General features: G+C 34.0%; 1 protein-coding gene across 11 annotated transcripts in view; it reads left to right on the plus strand.

Moving 5' to 3' along the window:
• Positions 1-17,105, plus strand: part of TUT4 (terminal uridylyl transferase 4) — a 127,250-nt gene that overhangs the window by 67,821 nt on the left and 42,324 nt on the right. For all 11 annotated transcript variants that reach the window (XR_005066024.1, XM_037043266.1, XM_037043274.1 and 8 more), the window contains exons 13-20: positions 588-1,288; positions 3,426-3,576; positions 4,861-4,947; positions 7,703-7,806; positions 10,907-10,964; positions 11,057-11,160; positions 11,474-11,563; positions 13,562-13,675. Coding sequence is in view for 10 of the 11 variants with exons in the window: in XM_037043266.1 (XP_036899161.1) it covers positions 588-1,288; positions 3,426-3,576; positions 4,861-4,947; positions 7,703-7,806; positions 10,907-10,964; positions 11,057-11,160; positions 11,474-11,563; positions 13,562-13,675 (1,409 nt within the window). In the remaining variant the exon portion in view is untranslated. The remainder of the gene's footprint in view (positions 1-587; positions 1,289-3,425; positions 3,577-4,860; positions 4,948-7,702; positions 7,807-10,906; positions 10,965-11,056; positions 11,161-11,473; positions 11,564-13,561; positions 13,676-17,105) is intronic.

Genomic DNA, 17,105 nt, shown 5'->3' on the forward strand with positions numbered 1-17,105 from the left:
AAATTTAAATTTTGGTTTAATTTTTACTTTCTTAGGTCTGTTCCTACTTTTCTGTTTCTCCTTTCTCACTTAAATTTTCTAATTTCATTAAAGTTAAATCTTAAAATCAGTATTTTTTAACTTGAAGCTTTGATAGTTTAGCTTATATTTTGTTTGTTTAAATTGCAAAGAGTATGTAACTAAAGAATACTATAACAATAAAAATCAGTAATGGGTCCCAAGAACTTGAAAAATTTCCTTCAATGACACGTAGGGAGGCATATTGGCATAGCTGTTTCCAGCAGTTTCATCATTGAAACTTTGTAATTACTGAGTTGGGTTTCTCGACAGTTCTCTCATTACCTTATTATTATTCTTTTATTTCTTTTCTAGAAGGTTTTTTATTTTATGACAGAAACAAAGGAAAAGATGTTGCTATTGTGTTTCCCCTGCTCGCTTTGCAGGACCTCTCATTGGAACTTCAGTTTAGAAAAACTTTAGGAAAATGTACTTTGCTCACAATCTAGCAGTTCAGATTTATTTGTATAAGCTTAGAAATATTGTTTGTTAGTAGATACTTAGCTACTGACCATTTTCTTTTTTATTAGATCCATTTTCAGTCAAGAGGAATGTTGCACGGAGTTTAAACAGCCAGCTTGTTTTTGAATATGTTGTGGAGAGATTCAGGGCAGCTTATCGATACTTTGCCTGTCCTCAGAGGAAGGGTGCAGAGAAATCAACAGCAGATTCCGTGAAAAAAGAGAAGGGGAAAATAAGCAATAAGAAACCAGTGAAGTCTGACAATATGACGTCTAATTGTTGCATTCAACTTGGGGAAGGCACAGAAAAAGTAAATACAGAAAGAGGTCAACCTGAAAAACATCATGAAATGAAATGTACATCACAGAGATGTATTACTGAAGATGACAGTTTGTTGGTAAATGAACTAGTTTTGGCTGAACGTGGAAAGGAATCTTCATCTCTTTCTGCCAGTGAAGGCAGTGAATTAGAACCAAAATCAATTAAGAAACAAGATGATTTAGCACCTTCTGAAACTTGTTTAAACAAGGAGCTCAGCCAATGTAATTGCATTGATTATAAATTCTCTGACCTAAATGAATCTGTTGGTACAGACTGCAGGTCACATTTAGAAACAGAGAATTCACATCAGATTGTGTGCACCGACACATCTGCTACCTCTTGCAACTGCAAAGCCAGAGAAGATGCTTCTGACCTTAATGATGATGATAACCACCCCACCCAGGAATTACATTATGTGTTTGATAAGTTTATTTTAACGTCTGGCAAGGTAGGATACAGTTTGCAAACAATCTCTAAGATGTTATGGTTGTTGTATGGCTCTGTTTTTATAGTTTTTAGATTCAGGAATGTAAAAATAGTTTCTGTGATGGTGTAGACAATTGTTTTGGAATTACATTTTGGTATCTATTTTAATTTTGCTGCATTATTGCTAATAGTGGCCTTTAAAGAATATATGTAAAATACCAGAAAGTTTCATCACTCTATTACTAGTTGATATGCTTCACTTTCTTATATATGAAAGGATTCATTAGATATTTTATGAAAATCAATTTGGCAAAGCTATCAGTTATTTTAAATTTTGCCTTTTTAAAAATACCCAATGATTATTTTTCCCTCACAAATGAGAATACAAGATGTATAAACTATAATAGTATTCTATTTTAAAGAGGTTTTTTTGGGGGGGTGGGGAGTAGGTAGGATGATTGCTGAGTGGGGGAAATATAAACCTGCTAAAGATAGTTGAATGCAAAAATATGAAGAATCCAGATTCTTTTTCTTTGCCATTGAGCTTCTCTTTGCATTTCGATATGCCCATTATAAATTACAGAAATCATAATTTTCCTACTTTTAAAGTGACAGACTCTGAACTTTAACTTAATAAATTATAGAAAATAAAATACCGTGATGTACAGAAAAAAGCAATAACTATTTTGTTAATACAAAAGTTTTAGCTAAGTCACATTGCTTCAGGTGCAGTATACATAATTAAAATATTATGAGCACCCAGGATGCTGATTATATAGATCATGCATAAATCAAATGATGGTATAGGTTTTGAGGTTAAGTTTGTGGATGTTGCATAAGAGTTGTTCCTTGTATGGAGCTAATTTATTTTTAGAATTCAGCTTTACAGTTTGGTTTCTTGAGTGCCATGCTAATGTAATAAATGGAGCCAACTAGGCAGGCGCGAGTTTTTTGATTGATTGGTTCTGAACGTAAAAATGTTTAGTATGAAATGAAAGTAGCTTCTTGAAACTTCTTATACAATCATGTACCACATAATGATTTTTAGTCAACAGTGGACTACATTGATGGTCCCGTAAGATTATAATAGGTGATAAACAAAAAGGTTATTTTCAATGTGGAAAGAAAAGGTTGAACTTGACTACAGTGTTGAATTTACTGCTAGCTCTGGGTGGCTTAGAGGAGCCTCTCAGATTGCTGTCCACCAGCTGTGTGCCGGGCCACTGCTGGGGTTGGAGTAGGAAAGGGAGCTAGAGCTCGGGAAGAGGGAGCCCAGAGCTGCCTGCCCCAGCCCCTGCACACACATTCATTCTCTTTATCTCTTTCTAGTCCAGTTCTCTCCGTCTTCTCCCTCTCCCTCCCACTTTTATAATTTCTCATCTCAGGCTTTCTCAGTCTCTTTCAATCTCTGCTCTCTTCTCCCTTTCTCTTTCTTCCCCCTGTCCCTTCCTTCTGATGACCATTCTCCCTCCAATGGTGCCTCAACCCACAGCCCTCTTCTTGCCCTCCAAATGCACACTCACACACATTTTTATATCACATTTTTACTGTTTTATTGTACTTTTCTATGATTAGATATATAAATGACAAGTTACCTATTACCTTCATTATTACAATAACATATTGTACAGGCTTGTAGCCTCGGTACAATAGGCTATCACTTACAGCCTTTGTGTATAGTAGGCTGTATCATTTAGGTTTGTGTAAGTGTGCTCTATGATGCTTGCAAAATTACAGAATCACCTGATAATACGTTTCTCAGAAAATATCCCCTGTTAAGTGATGTATGATTGTTATCTAGTTTGTTAAGGATCTCAGTAGGTTAAATTGTAATCCGTGCATTTAATTTAGGGGCTGATCAAACTGTTTGAATTAATCTATACCTTTTTCATCTCTTGTTATTTTATTTTATATCTTCAGCTAAAGCTTATCCTTGATAATACCATTTTAGTGGGGAAGAAAGTTAAAGGCTCAAAACAGATTTCTTATATTTAACAATGCGTTTCATTAACATGCTTCCCCCATTCTCGCCAACCCCCTGAAAGAACAGGTTATCAGACCTGAGCTACATAAAATAATTCTTTTTGGATATGCTTTTAAAGTAATGATCAAGCCCCTCAATAGTTTATTAGATTAGATTATTTTTTGCCTTTGTATAGCCACCAACCATAGTATGCAGCATCTGCAAAAAGGATGGCCATTCAAAAAATGATTGCCCGGAGGATTTCAGGAAAATTGATCTAAAACCTCTGCCACCAATGACAAGTAGATTTCGGGAAATACTTGATTTAGTATGTAAAAGATGTTTTGGTAAGTCTTTTATTATTAGAACTACTGAGACTAGTTTCTTTCTTAGATTTTGAATATCTTTTTTTCTAATTTAAAAATGGTTTGCTTACATTTGTTTTGGTAGACGTTTTTGAATAGTTTAGAGATCAGCTGTAGATATTCACTAAATGCCTACTGAGTGCAGGGCACTGTGGTGATGGCAAGGGGGATACAGGGTCTGTCTGTGTTACTTTTAAGGAGCTTAGACTTTGGAATTGTGCTGTCTAATATGATAGCCACTGGCTATATGTGGCTATTTAAATTTTAATTAATTAAAATGAACAGAAATGGACAGTGAAGTTCCTCAGTTACACTAGCCACATCTCAGATACGGAATAGCTGCATGTGTTCTAGTAGCTATTGTATTGGACAGTCTAGATAAAGAACATTTTTATCGTTGCAGTGTTTTTACACAGTGCTACTCTAGATGGATGCATATGACATGTATGAATGTTGCCATAATTGGAAGCAGAATGTGTTCAATGCTATAGTAATAGTAAACAAAATGCAGTGCAAATACAGTTTTAACTGGGATATATCAGAGGAATCGTAATTAATGATGTGGCATTTAAGTTGGACCTTTAACTGCATTTTCAGGTATAGAAGATTATGCATAAAAATGAAGGGTGTTTAACTTGGAGAATAATTGCCTTAGATTTGGTAAGGTGTAAGAAAGGCAGCAGAGGGAGATAAGGCTATAAAGATATTTTGGGGAAAGACTTACATATGTATATGGTCTTATTTAGAAAAATAAGATAAACATACATGAAACAACTACAAAACTGAAAGGACACGCAAACTAAACTGGCAAGCACTTTGGAGAACTAAGGAAATTTAGTTAGGGAAAGGTCTTTGAAGACTGATTGGGCAGCTTATATAGAAGATGTGCATTTTGACCAGGCATTTGTGGCAACTGTTAGATTTTAATGGATTAGGTGCCCAGTGTAATAATGGAGTATGAGTCTACCAGGAGGCTAAAACAAGCATGTATATGGAAGAGAGTAGAATGTCTGAAGAAAACAATATTAAATAATATATAGGAGTAAATATATTTTGTAGGTATTTTATAAAGAAAATTATGTGAAATGTATATAGATTTATAAAAGTCATTTTTTGCTGTTCTTCTGCCCCTTCCTTCCCTGGTAACATTTATGATTTTAATATTCTTAGAAGTTAACAAATAATAAAGAAATTCAAGTAAAATTTTTAGGGTAAAAAAATTGAAGATTCTTTCAGATTTTATTTTCCTTTTCTTTTTAAATTTAGATGAGTTATCACCACCTTTCTCTGAACAACACAACAGGGAGCAAATTTTAATCAGCTTGGAAAAGTTTATTCAAAAAGAATATGATGGTATGTCACATGTTAAAAATTGATGATTTTGTTATTCCAGTTACCTGGTTTGAGTTTCATTAATTTATTTAAAGTGTTTATTGAATAGTTATATGTTAGATACTATTCTAGGTGCTGGGGTTACAGTGTTGATAAAAGAGGTAACACCTGTTCTCATGAAGCTTATATTGAGAGTGGGAAACAGTCTCGTAAAAATATGTATGTAATATAATATCAGGAAATAGTAAATGCTATTAAAGGCAGGAGTTAAAAGGATACTGATGGGTTGTTATGGTTGTTTTCTGATAAGGTGACATTTGAGTAGAGCTGTGAATAATATAAAGAAACAAATTATATGAATATCTATGGAGGGAACATTCTAGAAAGAAAGAATAGAAAGTGCAAATACCCCAACACTGTAGTATGTTTGGTATGTTTGAAGGCCAGCTAGGAAATCAGTGTGGCTGGAGTGGAGTTTGTGAGGTAGATTGTACTAGACAGATGAGGTCAGGGAGGTAGCCTACAGACTGGATCATTAGGGTCTTCTAGAAGTTGGTAGAAAGACTTTGAATTTTGAATGTCTAATGAGGAGCTTGTGGAGGATTTTACCACTTACAGGTGACATGATCTGAGAAAACAGAGTATAGATTCCTAAGTAAAGAAGCAAGCAAAATATTCAGAAGGCTGTTGCATACACCCAGATGAGATGTCACAGTGATTTAAAGAGTAGATGAGGAGTGGTCAAATTTAGGGTGTGTTGAGTGTAGAGCCAACAGGATCTGCTGATGCATTACATGTGATGATGGTGCATTACGTGTCAGTTGAAAGGAAAGGAGTCAAGGGTAGTTTCAAGGTGTTTACCTCTGTGATTAGATTGTGCTATTTAACTGAGATGGCAAAAATAGTGGAAGGGACAGGTTTTAAGTATAAGGTTGAAGAATTAAGAGATTTTTTGCCAAATGTTTTAGGAAAGAATAGAGTTGATTTATAATCAGAATGAATTTGTGCTTTTAAAAGATAATCTGTTATATGCTATAAGATTCCACTTTTTAATATTTGCTAGTATATAAAGTATTGACCAAATCTAAGTCCCTATTATATTAAACTGATGCATATTTTTTATTTGCTATATTTAAACTGATGCATATTTTAAAAAGCTATGAACATAGCTTTTTATATCTCTCAGTTATCATTGAAATTTCAGGTAGGGTATCAGAACTGAATTGTATAATTAAGTTTTGAAAATATAGAATTTGTTATCTAAATGTATAGTCTACAAGAATTAATAGGAAGAAAAACCCAATCTCATTAAGTCATAGCTTGTTTCAAGTGTCATCTGTAGTGAATGATACTAAGGAAGAGAAGATAATTTATATCCTAATTTATATCAAATGGATTAATGATTCATTTTTGGAAGACAATTAATTCCATGTATAATACTGGGTTGGCCAAAAAGTTATTTTGCGTAAGATGGCTGTAGTATTGTGTAGTTGTCTTTAACTTCATTTGAAACAATTTTGTTTGTATTGTGACATATCAAAGTGCTGTCATATTAGAGTGCGTTAAAAAAAAAACCCAAATCAGTGAATTTTTGTGCAGCTGTTTTATTTTTTTTAAGATTTTATTTATTTTTAATGAAAGGGGAAGGGAGGGAGAAAGAAAGGGAGAGAAAACTCAACGTGTGGTTGCCTTTCAAGTGACTCCTACTGGGGACCTGGGCCACAAGCCAGGCATGTACCCTGACTGGGAATCTACTGACCCTTTGGTTCACAGTCCCACGCTCAATCCACTGAGCTACGCCAGCGCTTGTGTAGCTATTTTAATGTTGAAGATGAAAGAAAATAAGCAACATTTTTGACATATTATGCTTTATTATTTCAAGAAAGGTAAAAACACACTGAAACTTAAAAAAAATAAGATTTGTGTGGAGGAGGTGCTGTGACTGATTGAATGTGTCAAAACTGGTTTGTGAGGTTTTGAGCTGGAGATTTCTTGCTGGATAATGCTCCACGGTTGGGAGAGCAGTTGAAGTTGATTGTGATCAAATTGAGACACTACTTGAGACAGTCAGTGTTTTACCACACAGGAGATTGCTGACGTACTCAAAATACCTAAATCAATAAAGTTATTGCTGAACATGAAAAATGCATCTTATTTTATGGAAAAAACCATATGGACTTTCTGGCCAACCCAGTACTAATGTGATATTTATTTGTAAACTACTTGAATGCACCTTAAAAAAACTAGTTTATTCCCAAGACATAAATCTCTAAATATTGATCTTAACTATTGGTAGTAATATTGAGAATGAATAAAAGTAGATGAACTTAACGAGATACTTAAGTTGGAAGAATCTGAAGGACTTACTTGGTGGTTTTTTGGATGTGGAAGTTGAGACAGAGGTGTTGGTCACACATACGAGTATATTTCTAACTTGGGCAGTTGAGTTAATCATGATAATATTTGCTAAGCATAAGGATTATGTGAATAATAGGTTTGAGATAAAGTTCATGGTTTAGTTTTGACTTGTTGAATTCATGATGTCTGGAAAATGGAAGAAGCAGTTAGATATATGAGTGTGGAATCTTGGGTCTTTGGAATCAAAGATCTGCATTTTAAATGAGTATTTTGGAATTTATCAGTATATCTGTTAATGGTAGATAAATTTAAGTCCTAGAAGTGGACAAGATCATCTGTATTAAGCCATAAATAGGTAATACAAGACTCCTTTTTTCTTGCTAATTATGAAACTTTTGATTTATTTTTCTTTGCTTAGAAAAGGCAAGATTGTGCTTATTTGGCTCTTCTAAGAATGGATTTGGATTTCGGGATAGCGATCTGGATATTTGTATGACCCTGGAAGGCCATGAAAATGCGGAGGTAAGAGTTAGTGTTTGGAAAGGGATGTAGTTTATTTTCTTCCAGTGATGAATCTATTTTTAAGTTTGTATGTAGTATTGATAAAAGTATCGTGTCATTCTTTATGTAAATATATTAACGATAGCAATGTTTAAAATGTAAAGGGATTAGCATTATTATCTTAAGACATTAAAATATTTAAGTAAATTTGCTGTTTAAGTAATTTTATAATGCAAAAAGCATATCATTGAGAGTTATAAGTGCTTGTAATAAATTTTTGGAAAAGTTAGTATACCATAAAGTTAGAATTTTTTTTTACTAGAACCAATGAGAAGCTGATGCTTCAGTTCAGTGGTGAATGTTGATCTCACTTACTCTGTCTTTTCATATTTTTCCATTAGGTGATGTCTTTATATCATTAAAGATAGAAAATAAAGGTGGACATCTAATTTATAAATGGCTTGTGCTCTACAAGCTCATTACAATTTGGGGTTACTCAGAACACATTTCTTTTTTCTGTAGAAACAGTGTTATAAATGATTTGTTCTAGTTAGTTCTACAGTGAAAGAGGCTGATAGAAAAAAATATTGTTTATTTGAAATATGGTATTCAGGGAGAGCTCTATGAATACTCTGGACTGCCAGAAAGACCAAAAGGGAGTCCTATAGTAAATTAATCCTGAAACATGGCTAGAAGCAAAAATGACAAAACTGAAACTTACCTACTTTGGGCACATTGTGCAAAGTCAGGGTTTTTTTGGCGAAGTCATAATGCTAAAGAAATAGAAGGCAGCAGGAAAAGAGGAGGACCAAATATGAGATAGATTGACTTCAAAGAAGAAGCCCATAGGCGTGAATCAACAGGAGCTGAGCAGGATTACTGAGGACAGGACATTGGGCGCATAACTTACTCATAGGATCTCCAGGAGGCAGAGCTGACTCAATAGCATGTAACACATAGGATAGCTTTGAGAAATTCATTTTGGGCGAGGAGGGGAATTAACATTCGTTGACTCCCCAGTATACACTTTACATACGTTATCTCATTTCACTCTTAAAACCACCTTCGAGGTAGATAATTTCCCCCATTTTACAGATGAGGAAACTGAGGCTTTGAGAGATAAACTGACTTGCCCAAGTTCACAGCTAGTAAAATGTTGGAGCCGGGATTCATACCCAGGTCTGTCTGACTCCAGAGTTCATGCTCTTTCCATTGTATCTCACTGTTTCTTTGTAATTTATTTAACCCACAATGTAGCTGAAATATAGTACTAATAGTACTGTAGAACCTAACCACTACTTTCTGAAATTGAAAGCTTTCTGAGTTCCACAGTGAGATGCCAGGAGCAGACCTTACCCCAGAGCAGTCTCATCAGTAAGAGTGGGTGCTTGGGCTTTTCTTCTTTGTGTATAGGCCTCAGCAGTGAGAAAAACATTGCTCAAACTCCAGTAAAGAAAGGGGCTAATTGGATGGGGGAAGAAGTGTCCTAGGTCTTCCTAGCAGCAACTTGAAAAGCAGGGGATCTCTGTAGCTTTTTTTTTTTTTTTAATACCAGCATAGCTATTGCTATTTATGTTTCAAAACCAGGGACTGCTTGCAAGATTGGGGAGAGGCCACGCTTCTGGCATCTGTAGTGGTGTCAGGATAGCCTCTGCTATTTTATAAGAGAATTCAGCAGAATAGTGTACCTATGTGTTTCTCAAATAGTTTTTTCAAAAGGTAATTGTTAGAACCAACTAGAGTAGAGGTGGCAACGGTGTCTGGTAGATCTTATTTCTGGCCCTAAGTAAATGCTTCTGGTGGTAACATACTTGTTCTGTAAAGAAACTGAAAAGTTGAAATATTTTAGTTCTTCTTAAATTAACTTCTTCTCAGTGCTATCTACCTGAAAGATGCCTCTATACATTTTGAAGAGCAAGAATTGAGGGCATAGACAACAATTTTTATTCAGGGAAGAGGTTAGGGTTTTAGGTAACTTCTATGTAAAATTTAATAATCATACTTCTAATTACTAAGGGTTTATGTATTATATATAATCAGTGCTATCCACACTGGAAGGTTGAAACAGTGAAAAAGAATAAATGTTTTTTTCCAGATGAGCCATAATTGAAAACTTAAAATTTAGCATAAATTTATATCATTGCATAGTAAAGAGGAAAATAACCTCATTTTATTATGTGTTACTTAGTAACTAAAGTTTCCCTTGAAATCTCCAAGTGAAGCTGCAAGGACTACCACTTTCTTGTAGTGAAAAAGAAGCATGTTGGGGATATACAAAAGTGATTTTAGTAGTAAGTGTGGGCATGATGTAAATATCCATTAGCTTAATGCAGTTAATTTATGATGCCATTATCTTCCCTGTTTTGTATGTCACGGAAATTGTTACCATATCAACTCTGTTGTCTAGTTTTTAAAAAATCAGCACATTTAAATTTTAAGGGGGTAAGAATTTTCTTGAAGAAGTAGATTCTAGTTATAAAAGGATTATTTGTATTTTATTTATCAACATAATAATAATAAATAGCTCACAGACTTAAAGTGCTTAATTTGTGCCAAGCATGCTGGTGAATGCTTTACATACATTTCTCATATAATCCCTCTAATTATTCTATAGGGCAGGAGTGTATGATTATCTTGATTTTATATAATAGTGTAGTATGAAGCTCAGAGAAATTAAGAATCTGGTCAAAGTGCTGTAACTCTTCAGTACTTAGTTTAAGATTTAAATTCGAGTTTGCCTAAATTCAGAGTGTATGTTCTTAATCACCACATTCTTTTACCTTCAACAAACCCATCTATAGTTGTTTATTCATGTATTTGAAAACATTATCCTCTTGTCTTTGTGCTTCTCAAACTTTAATGTGGATGTGAATTACTTGGGTTTTGTTAAAATGTAGATTATGATTCATTAGACTGAGGTGGGGCCTGAGATTCTGCATTTCTTTTTGTTTCCAAATGATGCTGGTACTGTGGGTTTATGCGCCATTTACTTGTGTAGAAGGTTATATAGAACTTATGGCTAGAGATTTTAAATGTTAGTATTAAGTGCCGAGATTAAAGTAGAATTTGTACAAGGCCCAGTTGAGTCAGACCTATTTTATTTTTTCTTTCTTTCTTTTAGAAATTAAATTGTAAGGAAATAATTGAAAATTTGGCAAAAATTCTTAAGAGACATCCAGGTATGAATTTTAAATTATAAGTTTAAAACAACAAAATATTTTTTTAGCTTTGTGAAAATTATTTAACCTAGTGAAGTTTTATTTTTAATCAGGTTTAAGAAACATTTTGCCTATAACTACTGCCAAAGTGCCTATAGTAAAATTTGAACACAGACGGAGTGGTTTAGAAGGAGATATCAGTTTGTATAATACATTGGTAAGTTTCTCTTTCTTATAGACCCAGGTATATTTACACTTACTGAAAAAGTTTATAGAACATCATTAGGTGGTCTATATAGATCACTGACCATACCTTTATATTTAAAGATTTTAAATGTGAGCAGTATAAGGGGGAAAGTTATCTTCATATTTCTTTCTGATTGAAAATTAGTTTTTGTTTGGCTAATTTATAGGTATTTTGAGTTTTATGTTTATAAATTCTATTTGGAGTGTATTATAGCTTTCCATTTAATTTTTAGAGTTAATTTTAATAAATTTGAAGTGCTTTCAAATATGTAATTATTTTTCAGGCTCAACATAACACAAGAATGCTGGCTACTTATGCAGCTATTGATCCCAGAGTGCAGTACTTGGGATATACTATGAAAGTGTTTGCGAAGGTATTTATTAATAATAATGACCTTGTTTGTTGTAAAGACTAATGATAAAGTGAAACATACTAATGTCAGAATTGTGAAAAATATTTTCTGAGTTTCGTTCACCTGAGTTTTTAAAAAGAAACACTGAATATTAAATGGTTTAAATTTATATCTCTTAGGGTGATTCTTAGTTTTTTTCCTGTGTGTGCTCCATTCCCACGTGAGCACTCTTTGAAAATTTCTAATTGGTAAAATTTCTCAGTGTGATAATGATTTTCAGTTGTAGGCATGGTAGTTGGCATACCATCCTAGTCAAGAATCTCTGGGTTAGGAAATCTGATATTTGGGTTTAGTGATACAGTTTTCCACCCAAGAAAAGAAACAGTGCCAACAAAACCCTGTTTACTTTTATAACACTTAAAATACTGAATTTGGTTTTCTTTCTTCTTTTTTTTTTTGTTTAGTGTATAAACTCCATGAAGGTAGAGACCTCTGTTCAGACCTAGCTCAGTATAGTGCCTGATTTGTGGTAGATGATTGGTTAATAGTTAATTTTATAAATATATTGGTGGAAAGGTTTAGTAGGTGAGTGACTAAGTCACATTTTTGGTTCATTAAGCCTGTCCTTTAATTGGAGAGACATATTTGTTTAGGTAACCCTGAACATGTGTTTGTGGATAGAGCTCATCTTAGAAAAGAGAGGTATTTAGCCACATACTACATACAAATCATATTGATAGAGCTACCTTTTTGGATTCATGTCATAAAATTTCTCCAACGTGACAGTTCTCCCATGGAGTTGTAGTAATGAAACCAAGTGGTTCATGTGAAGGAAATGATTCCTCTGCCTTAATATAATACCAGCTAAAGTTTTACTCAAGGGAAGTCTCTGAGGATTCATTTAGGGTTTTTTTTTTAAAACTTGACCAAGGATATATTTATTGATTTTAGAGAGAGAGAAAGGAAACATCCATCAGTTGCCCACTGTGTGAGTCCTGACTTGGACCGAACCTGCAGCCTAGGCATGTGCCCTGACTATGTTGCAGTTTTGGTCCCTGGTTGGAGCGCATGTGAGAGGCAACCGATCAGTGGTTTTCTCTCTCCCATTGATGTTTCTCTCCTTCTTTCTCTCCCTTTCTTACCCTCTCTCTAAAATCAGTAAGTGTGTTTTTGGGTGAGGATTAAAAAGAAAAAATTTCCTACCTCATTTTTAGTATAGGTATAAACATACTGAAAACAGTATTTTGTACTTTGCTCTTTTTTTTTTTTTGAGCAATAGATGTTGGAGATTATTATTTTTAAAATATTTTATTTATTTTTAGAGAGAGGAGAAGGGAGGGAGAAAGAGAGGAAGAGAAACGTCTGTGTGTGGCTGCCTCTCACGTGGCCCCCACTAGGGACCTGGCCTGCAACCCAGGCATGCGCCCTGACTGGGAATCGAACTGGCAACCCTTTGGTTCTCAGCCTGCACTCAATCAATCCACTGAGCTACACCAGCCAGGGTGGAGATTATTTTTTATATGTACATAAGAACTTATTTGTTTTTAGAACCTGCCTAATATTCCATGTGTGGATACTCATCAGGTTTTAAAATCTGTGGTTTACTGATGAGCCTTAAGTTGTCTGATTTTTTTGCTATTAAAACAGTTCTACAATTAAAAATCCCACTTCTTATTTAGTCATTTTACATGTTTTTTGGCATATTTGCTGGATGAATTCTTAGAACAGAACTGCCAGATTAAAGGAAATGTGCTTTGGTAATTTTGATATTGACAAATTATTTTTCATAGACTTTATGCTCATTTATACTTGAAATAGTATAGGTGATGTATAGGTTTATAGTTTATAATGTGTAGGTGCCTCATTTACTTATACCCTCTATGACAGTTTGTTATTGAACTTCTGGATATTTGCCAGTTTGCTGTGTTAAAAAAATTGTGTCTAATGTAGTCAGTATTTCTGCATGGAGTAAGATTCTGAAGTGTTTCTTTTCTTCAATCATTGTTAATGTTTCTTTAGCGATGTGATATTGGCGACGCTTCCAGGGGAAGTTTATCTTCATATGCTTATATCCTTATGGTGCTGTACTTTTTACAGCAGAGAAAACCACCTGTTATCCCAGTTCTACAAGAGGTAGGTGTTTTAAGAAAATGTTGGAGGAGTTTATTGTGAAAACAAGTGATCTAACCACATAGGTCTTAGTTCATGAGATCATGAAAGATTTTCCCCTTATGACATTCTAAGTTTTCTTCTTTCATTTAATAGTATAACCAAACAATGAACCTTTTTGAAAGTTTATTGTAGGAGAGTATAGACTACCAAAAGAATATCAGATGAACAGTACTATTGAAAATCTTTTGCAACATTTTTATATTTTACAGTCAGAATTCTGTAGATCATTATGAAATATATATCAGGATCCATGACCTCATATATTAGTCTCTCAGATGCAAATACATAAGTTTTTTTCTCTCCACAGTATTCTCTCTCCTTTTCCTTGGCAAGGAAGCTTGATTTATTTCTGTTTATATTTTGGTCAGCTTTGTGAAATTTGGTTGAGAGAAAGCCGAAGGAAATGCTTCCTCATCTCTGTAAGGTCATACTAATTGCAATAAGCCTAAGAATATACATAAAAAGAAACAGATTATACTCATTTACTCAGACTTGGTGACTCATGGAGTCCCTTTTTGTGGACAGTTTATGTTCTCTGAAACAGGTACAAAGGAGTTCTTAATTATCTATTGGTTCCTCCTTATTCTTGGTACAAAGTGGATTTGCACACATTAGGAGGATCTACTTCTAATTTCTTAGGGAGAGAATCATCAGAGTTGTTTGGTAAACCACATATATTGGTTTCACATAAAGTTTGATAGTTGTGTCAAAGAAGAAAATCACAAAATAGCAAGCCATATTGTGGGTGTCAGATGGCCTTAGTAAGCTTTAAAAAGTTCTAAAGAATGCCATGTGGTTTTGCAGCATTTTCTTCCCTTTTAAACAAACAGTGGAAGAGAAATAAAAACTTTAAATACTTTCTAGCAGAAAATTTTAAGTTGCTGAATCTATGTTGAGTGGTTGGTTTTTTTAAACAAAGTTGTTCTCTATTATTTAAAATTTAGCATGAATTTATTAGGCCTGACAGTGTCAAGATCATTCTCTATATTAGTCTAATTGTTATCAAGGCTTTAAATTTGGGAATATTTGCATTATTGCCTTAGTGATATCATAGCAGCCATTTGCTATGACTTTGACAAAATACTATGCTTAAGCAAAATGGAACACCGATTATAATGGTTTGTCTGTGTTCTCTCATTATATTATACACGAATGAGGAGCCATCGAGGCAGCATGATATAATGGGAAGAGCAGGGCATGATTTTGGAGCCAGAAATAACTGGTGTGAATCCTAATTCTGATATTGTGGCCTTCAAAAAGGTGCCTGACCACCACTACTTTGAGTTTCATCATCAGTAAAAATGTAATAATGGTATCATTTTAGTGTTAATATAAGAGACAAAGACATCGAATACCTTTGAATGTAGTAGGTACTAAAGTAGGTGTCATAAATGGTGGTTGCTTTTATTATTATTAATTGTTATTATCATTAGCATCTTTACTAATATTATTGGAAAAATATAGGGAGGATTGCCATAGCCTACTTCAAGAACTCTCCCATTATCTGCTTAACAGACAATGATTGATGAAATGAGAGACAGTCCATGGAATGTTTTCCATCATAATGAACTGTGATTGTGGGGGGCTTTGTGATACATATGAACTGATGATATATGGATTTTTGCTTCTGGCCCTTTTTGCTTGTCATATGGGACCCCATTGTCCATTGCTCTGGCATCATTTAAATATTGGTCATTGGCATCGATCAACTTTTAAGGGTAAGGATATGTTTAATGAAGCTGATGATCTTTGACTACATTTTTGATTGAACCTAGACTTTAAGTGACTGGGTATAAATAAGGCTCTGCTAAGAATGTTTTTCGTGGTCAACAACACAAAATTCTTTAGGTCAAAAGGAGCTTTTCTAAACAGAATGATTTTACTGTATTATAGCAGATCATCTTAAGTAGAAGTAAATTTTCACTTAAAAATTAATAAGTATTAGGGAATGTTATTTGCATTTGACATTATGCACTGCTGTGTTTTCTTAAAAATTTCAGTTGAATGGGTGAGCCAGTGCTAAGTGAAACAAACCAGTCACAGATGGACAAATACTGTATGATTTCACTTACATGAGGTGCTTAGGATAGTCAGATTCAGACAGAAAGTAGAATGCTGGTTGCCAGGGGCTGCAGGGAGGAGAGAGAAATGGGTAATTGTTGCTTAATAGGCTCAGCATTTCTTTTTTGGAAGATGAAAATAATTCTGTGTGTAGATGGTAGCACAACAGCAGGAATGTACTTAATGCCACTGAATAATACACTAAAAATAATTAAGATGCTTAATTTTGCTAATGCGTATTTTACCATGACTAAGAAATTGCAATTTAAATATAATAGTAGATATTAAAATATTACAAAAAGAAAGTAAATATAGAAATGTACAGGATTATTCCTTGTACAAATATGATTAACCTGTTTGGTGAGGTTTTAGAGGGAGCAATTAGTGCTGGAGTGAAGAATGATTGGGTTGTTGAGAGAAAGAAAAGAAAGAGGAGAGAAATGGAAAGAATGTGTGTGTGTGTGTGTGTGTGTGTGTGTGTGTGTGTGTGTGTACAAGAGAAAGAGAAGATGTGGTTAGTGCCTAAAAAGGCTGAGACGGAGTGGAAAAGGTAGGCATTGTGAAACAAGAGTTTATAAAAACAGGTAAATCAGTGATTAAACACCCTCTAAGGACTTTTACTGTGTTATCAGCCAATATATTTGGGTTTGGATCATAGTTGTTACTCAGAAGTAAAAATTCTCTTAAAAAGAATCAAGTTCTAATAAGATACCATGTGTCATTTCCCTGTAATACATACAATAGCATAAAATATTCTGGCCTCTTTAAAATCTGCATTTTTTTGATGGCAGAATCCCATGTATTTTGTTTCAGATATTAATATCTAATTTCTGCCTTTTTTGTTTTATGAAATGTCAGAATTTTTGCTAAATGATCTTTGGTAACTGTTTAAGTTATGTGTAAATATAAAAAAGAACTTACTACATTGGGTTCCTGGAAACTTTCATGTAAATAATGCTTCCAAAGTAGATATATTCATTCAACAAACATATATTAAGTGTTCTCTATATGACAGGCTTTGATGTAATAGTAGGAATTTTGGTTCCAGAGATAAGTTACAGTCCTAGCCTGCATGAAACTTAAACGTGAGAGTTAAGTTAGAGAGACTAGACATATAGTTGATTTTTTTAAGTGTTTTAAAAAAATTTGTTAATTGTTTTGAGGGGAAACGACAGAAAGAGAGACCAGGGATCAGAGGCACAACCTTTGCATATTGGGACTATGCTCTAACCAGCTGAGCTACCTGGCCAGGGCTAATTTTATCAATCATTTTCCCATCTAAAAGGGAAGAGGCCATGGGGATCACCTTATCTAGTGGTTTTAAAGTATA

The sequence above is a fragment of the Sturnira hondurensis genome, unplaced genomic scaffold (assembly GCF_014824575.4).
Source record: "Sturnira hondurensis isolate 20B ecotype Veracruz unplaced genomic scaffold, ASM1482457v3 Scaffold0004068, whole genome shotgun sequence".
Lineage (NCBI taxonomy): Eukaryota > Metazoa > Chordata > Mammalia > Chiroptera > Phyllostomidae > Sturnira > Sturnira hondurensis.